We start from the raw sequence: 6,802 nt of genomic DNA, 5'->3' as shown, positions 1-6,802 counted from the left end.
CTATATGGCACTATACCTATAGCAGCAAAGCTATTTTGGATACTAACTAATTTATAGGCCTCTGCACACGCGCTTGGGTATGATGATGATGATGATGATGATGATGATGTCTTCCATTTTATAGAGCATTTTCCAGTCTAAGACTATGCATGCTCTACCCACCCCCTTGGGGGTGGGATTTGTGTCTGATGAACACGCGCTTGGGTAGGCAGCAAGGAAGTCAAGCTTGTTGATATGGTTGAATCCGCAGCGCATCTGCTTATCAACCAAATAGCCATAGGCGCGTTTAAAATCACAAAACGGCCTACATCTAGTGGCTGTAATAGATGAGACGCATGTACTGGCATACAGATTGGTATAATCTTGTTTTGCTTGCATATTTGGGTTGAATTGGGGTTTAATGAGGATCATAGCTGTTAATCACCAGTGATTCGACTATTAGTCAATGGAATAAAGTGATCTTTTAGCCAAGATAGACCAATCTGATCAGTAGTCCATCCATTGGGTGAGATATTGATACGCCAGTTCAACAGTAGGTCATCAACCATAGTATTCAGCGCGTGTGATAACCTTAGCAGTAGCAGCAGTGAGGTCCATAACAAAACCTGTCATTGAAATTATATAAATCTTCAGATGCAATACCATATCGTATGATTGTTTCTTGCACTAGATTAAACCATTGCTGAATGATCACTGGGTCTTCATTTTTAGCATGCTGATAGTCATATCAATGACTATAGCGCCCTTTGATCTCTGGTTGGCGCTGAGTGATATTATATGCTCATTTTTGACCAACAGTCTCCAGAGGGATCTGGCTGCGCTGAGCAAGCAAAATATTGGCTATTTCTTGAACAGCAGTAGGGCCAGGCGCTGCGCCATGTGAATACATTGACAAAATCCATTGAAGAAGCATATACGCCTCAGGTTCAGTCAATTTGTGGTTGTTTGCGCCCATACATATCATGGCAATTGGTATGGCCAGCTAGATGGCAGTAGAGCGTAGCCTCAGGCACGCTAAATTGGCGCGCTGCTTCGCGCACAGAAGCAATTTGGTCTTTCTGAATAGCGTCAATAGCTAATAAGACCCTACACTCCTGCTTGATTGATTTTTGAGAGTATTGAGAGCGATTTGGTGGCATGGTAGGCGATCAAAAAAATGATTAGGGTGGTTGGGTGAGATTTGGTTGGATGGTGCATCGCTTGCTTACCGACCATGTTAGTTAGAAACAGTCTATGTAGATATACTAAATTCTATAATTAAATTGCACAGCAGGCAAATCTGTAAATAGCGATATAAGAATTTAAAAAACCCTGTATAAAGCTAGAGATATAGATAAGAAAATTGAGGGCTCACTTTGGACACTAGATTAAGACAGTCTTATTAGAATACACTAGAACCTATATATTAAGCATTAAGTCTTATGAATATGATTTCTATATATTTTACTATTAGCTTATTTATATAGGATATACAAGCCACTGGCCTAAATGGTCAGATAATTGGTTGAGCAACTGATAAAGCAATCTTCTTTCATATAATATTAGGCTGCCTAATACTCATTCATGCCTTGCAAATAACAAACCCAGGCCTTCAGGGTCAAGCGTAGTCTCTTAGACTACAGATTCTAAATTAATATTTTAATTCAAAAATGTGGCAAGGAATCAGTTGCCATATCACTGAAAATTGACACCTACTGAAGAAAAGACGCTCTCATAATGGATTATTGATATGGGCCAGTATGGCCTACCTCTACAAATCTCTACTGTATGCTCTTTGGCACAGTTGTTACTGTCTTGCATGGCTATCCTCCCAGACTGCCTATGTGGGCGAGTGTTGGGTGACCTGGTATATTTGATGCTATGATGAACTCTCCTCTAAATACAGCTGAAAATATGACTACCAGCATGCCAAATGTGAAGATCCAGAGCTTATTATGGGGTGGTATAAGCATTTCCATGATGCTGTTGAAAAATATGGAATCCTTCAGCAAGCTATCTACAATATGGATTAAACTGGATTTCAGATGGGCATGATATCCACAGCCAAAGTTATATGTGGCTCAGAGACTCAGGCAAGCAATGCCAAAGCCTTACAGCTTGGGAATTGTGAATGAGTAATTGGTGATGGCCATGCAAAACGCCACCTTACTGCAACATGAAGTCCACCAGCTTCGCATGGAAAATAAGCATCAAAGACAGAGACAAGCAGCTCCTAGGGCCTTTATACAGGCTGGAGGGAGCCTGACAGGTGCTCAACGATTGCAAAAAGCACAAGAACAGGAGGCTATAGTGGAGGAAGCACACCGGCGGCCAGCCAGTTTCCAGGTCGCGTAGGCCACCAGCCTGTAGCACATGTGGTATAACAGGCCATAATCGGCTTAAATGCCCTGAGAAATAGACTATTGTTTTTAAAGATAATATATATCAATTTTGTGGGGAGAAAGGCTTCAAAATCAGTGTATAGTACTTTTCAGCGGCGGGCGCAGCCAGCTGGCCAGCTCGGTGATAGATTACGTTAAATATATTGGTTCTCATTGGCTGTCTATACTACTGAGTTTCTTTCTTTTCTTAATTATTTTTTACTTTATAATATATGGTTTATAATATCTAATTCTATTAAATACTTCGTATAATTACAACTCTTAATAATTATATTGATATTCTCAATTCCAATGAGATATATATCTATAGAGCTTTCTCTCTCAAGAATCAGTATAATGATATTACAGAGATTCTCAAGGATGTAAAGGTATTAAAAATATGACTATAGATAATACAAATACATATACTTTAAATGCAGTTTAATTTCCTGTGCTAATATTTGCATGTATAGATAAGGAATAACTAAATAATATACATTAGCATTACTGGTCATTTATGCCTTTTTATATAAACTCTTAAATTTAGAAAATGAATTATAATAATAAAAGAACTCATCCTCTGACTCTTATTCTTAATTATTAAACTAATAATATATAATTCTATAATGCCATCCTCTAAATTATGAGTGTTCAGAGCATCTAACTATATGAGATTATTACTTAATAGAGGCTGGAGGTTATTACTTAGTAGAGGCTTGCTATAGAACTAGTAATGTAATTATAACTATATAATAATATGATAGTGCAGGTAAGAATAAAAGATTATTATCAGACTAAAAATCATTATTATTTAAAAAGCCACTAGAATCTTTAATTTCACTAATATAATGTTTAGATTCTGACTTGAAGGGCTCATTAAACTCTAGTCTCTTAAGACAGTTAATTATCTTTATTCTTAAAAATTTAAACTTATGACTCAGTCAGTATAAAGTGATCATTATACATCTAAATTATATATGTTTCAATTGTCTAAGATAACAAACATAATTCTAATAATAATAATAAATATTACAGGCAGTACTAAAGATTCTTAGATTTAATACTACTAATAGAGACTGTAAGGAAGTCATAGATCATTCTAGCTAGAATAAGTAATCAATAAATTTTAGCATGCCACTACTAAAGGGCATCTATAGTGTTGAGTTCATAATAGCTAAAGTAGAACAAATTATAGTTGGATTATATTAAGAGGGAGAATAGAAATGCAATGAAATGGATTAATATTTATTAAGCTTCTAATTCAGTAGTATATTACAGAGGTGTGCATTTTAAGTCTTACTCGGCGCTATTCCATCACCTACCTGCCTCCTTCCCCCCCTGATTCAGTCAAAATGCGTGGGTCTTATCATCCTGTGGGTGTCCGTGTTCAAGCAGTTACTACTCTAATGACCTATACAGCGTGTTGAAGCTATCACTGGCATGTCTAGCTGGACTATCAAGCGCTGGGTTAAAGAAAGCAAAGGAACATGGCTTTAACTCAGAGATAGATCAGCAGATTTTGACTGAATATGTGGAAGATGACCCCCGTCCTGGCCAGTGGCTGTCCTAAAGAGATCACTCAATCAACTGAGGATTCTATTGTTTCTTCTATTAGAAAAGACCATGCTGGACGTGAAAAATCCTCTGAATTCCTTGCTTTTGAAGTTGACATTTCCCCCTCATTTATTTTAAAGATTCTTAAAAAGCATGGCTTTCACAGTGTCAAACCTACCAAGAAACCAGGCCTTACTGATGAAACCAGAAAAAAATGCCTAGATTTCTGCCTTGCCCATAAAGACTGGAAGAATGTGATATTTACAGATGAGACCTCGGGTGGCTTTGGGCCACCAGTGTGGAGGAGTTAGGATATGGCATACTAAGGATGAGGTAAATGATCCTACCTGCATTCAACGCCGCTGGAAAGGAAACTCTGATTTATGGTATGGGCTAGCTTTTCTTGTGATAAGAAAGGCCCTATTCATATCTGGTCTCCGGAGACTGCTCAGCAGAAGCGGCAAGCTACCAAGGAGATTGAGAAGTTGAACAGAGAGTTAGAGCCAATCTACAAGCAAGAGTGGGAGCTCAGTATCGGTCTGTCAAGAATGAGGCTTAGACTTTAGGGTAATGTGCCTGGCCGTGAACCAGTCTGGCATTGGAATAAAAAGAATGGCCGTTTAGAGCGTAACTCTAAAGGGGGAATAGATTGGTACCGGTATAATAAAGTAAGTTTAAGGCCATTCTATATGATGACTGTATCAAGATGCTAACTTCTTAATCTAATAGGAAGTCCTAGTTCCAAAGCTGATTCCCTTTGCTAAAGAATGCATGATTGAGCGTCCAAAAACTTCAGTTTTAGAGGCTAAGAGGATGGAGCACCTGCTCACTGTCATCATTTTCAGGCAATGACCTATAAATTATTTATAGGTCATTGTAGAGTGTCACTCGGGGCGGGCTATGGCCATCGTTGCCCCGGCCCGGCGGGCTTTTGGGGCGGGCTTAGCCCAAAAGCCTGAAGCTGATGGCACTATACTATATTAGGTAACCAGGGAACGCACTAATCCAACTATGGCTAGTCAGTCCAGTATCTTTTGTATTCCCGTACATCAACATATTGACATGGCATAGAGTGATCGGTCGCAGGCCAAGGACCCCTGACCCAAAGCCCAGCCCGTTGGGCTTTGGGGCGGGTTCGGGGCGGGTCTCCGGGTCGTCCGGTGACACTCTACAGGCTATAATATCTTTGGGGTGCAGAAGATAATGAACTGGCCTGGTAAGTTATCTATAAGCAGTTGTATCTATAAGCAGTTGTATCTATAAGCAGTTGCTGCTTCTAGATGAGTACTAACTTCTTCTTCCACTAGGTAATTCCACTGATCTAAATGCTATAGAAGCAGCCTGGCCATGGCTAAAGCAACGAACTACCTCCTGTGGCGCCCCCCGAGATAAGAAGACTGGAAAACAGGCATGGATTGATGGATAGAGTGAGCTAACTCAGGAGCATATTAAGCAGTGGATAGAGCGCCTAGTACGCCATATCCAGGAGGTTATTAAGCATGAGGAGGTAATGAATATAAGGGACTACGCGCCATGATAATAGGGTGTGGAAGAGGAAGAGGTGAAAGGGAGAGCTCCCTAGGCGTCAGGATCTAGGAGATGGCCCCCTCTTTTAAATCATCTCAAGGAGGTTCTCTATGGGCAGCAATAGCTTCATTTTGGCTAGGAGTGGTAGACATGGCTTTCTTCTGCAGCTCTTGTATACAGCCAGCCAAGTGATCTATCATGTAAATCACTTACCTTGACCGTATATTACAGCCAAGAACCAAAAAAATTACTAGCGTCGAGTAAGACTTAATATGCACACCTCCGTACTTAGCTGATCCAACATTATTGGAGTTAGAGGTGAAAGTAAGCTTATTATTAATGTTCAAATCAATAAAGGGCAATGTCAATATGACTTATAGCTGATGGATAAGTAATCTTAGCTTTAGATTAAGAAAGGTACTTATAATAGTAATGAAAGACCTTTCTCATTATCTTATATCATATCTCAATGCTTTAGATCTTGATTCCATCTAGTTGTCAGATTAAAATGTAAAAAGCTTTTGATATAAATCTAAAACAGTTGCAATAGTATAAATAATATTATAAAAGCTATATATAATTTCTAATAGTACTGCTGAAGTTTTTGCTTTGTAGCTTCTAGATCTTAATAATTAATATATTGTCTTTTTCTATATTGCTTACTTTAATCTCAGGCATTCTATATAATCTTCAAAATAATTAAATAGAGCATTATAGGTTTAATATATAATTAAGCAAGAATTAAACTGCAGTTAGATTAATATATTTTATAAATGTAGTTGTGGAGTATATAAGCTTGTTATAATATTAGATATAGTAAGTTTCATTGAGTTAAGGATTATACATTATTACAGAAGATCTAGACTTGATATCAATTATAGTAACATGTTGTAATCAGATGCTGTAGATAAATCTAATCCACACCATTTACTTTAAATCACCTTATTCACATTTTAGATTATCCAAGTCACTGCAGATCCTGCATGTATAATTTTCTGCCATTGTGGACTTTCTCAACTTCTATCTGAACCTGCTCCATTGTAGTTTCAGAGTGGATTGGAGTGGATTTTGCGGACTTGAGAATGCCACTATTTATAGTAGTAAAAACTTCCCTTCATCTTTTTATAGTAATATAGTCAAACTTGTCAAATCCTTATGTGAATCAATATAGAGTTAGAATATATAATTGGGGATTATTAAGGAGCATAACAAGCGACCCTGTGAACAGCTTATGGCAAGATGGCCAAGGTTATCCCATGGTGATAATGGCCGTACTAATGAAGGACTATGTGTGTGTGTGTGTGTGTGTGTGTGTTTTTTTTTTTTTTTTTTTTTTTTTTTTTTTTTTTTTTTTTTTTTTT

At 37.9% G+C, this 6,802-nt stretch overlaps 2 protein-coding genes across 2 annotated transcripts; both read left to right on the top strand.

Moving 5' to 3' along the window:
- The first annotated feature begins 4,211 nt into the window (after positions 1-4,211).
- Positions 4,212-4,736, top strand: ASPGLDRAFT_1500383 (uncharacterized protein). The gene is made up of 2 exons (XM_022542099.1): positions 4,212-4,582; positions 4,644-4,736. Exon 1 carries the CDS (start codon positions 4,298-4,300, stop codon positions 4,478-4,480), a length of 183 nt encoding a protein of 60 aa, XP_022405605.1. The 5' UTR covers positions 4,212-4,297; the 3' UTR covers positions 4,481-4,582; positions 4,644-4,736.
- A 354-nt stretch (positions 4,737-5,090) lies between these two features.
- ASPGLDRAFT_42533 (uncharacterized protein) lies at positions 5,091-5,575 on the top strand (the record flags this gene model as incomplete). Its single annotated transcript, XM_022545623.1, has 2 exons — positions 5,091-5,130; positions 5,222-5,575. Coding segments are annotated over 2 exons (159 nt in total), but the record flags the coding sequence as incomplete, so codon positions are not given.
- Between the last annotated feature and the right edge of the window lie 1,227 nt (positions 5,576-6,802).

This window comes from Aspergillus glaucus (assembly GCF_001890805.1).
Source record: "Aspergillus glaucus CBS 516.65 unplaced genomic scaffold ASPGLscaffold_2, whole genome shotgun sequence".
Lineage (NCBI taxonomy): Eukaryota > Fungi > Ascomycota > Eurotiomycetes > Eurotiales > Aspergillaceae > Aspergillus > Aspergillus glaucus.
The sequence above is the reverse complement of the archived record's forward strand: the minus strand, read 5'-3'. Positions and strand labels throughout refer to the sequence as shown.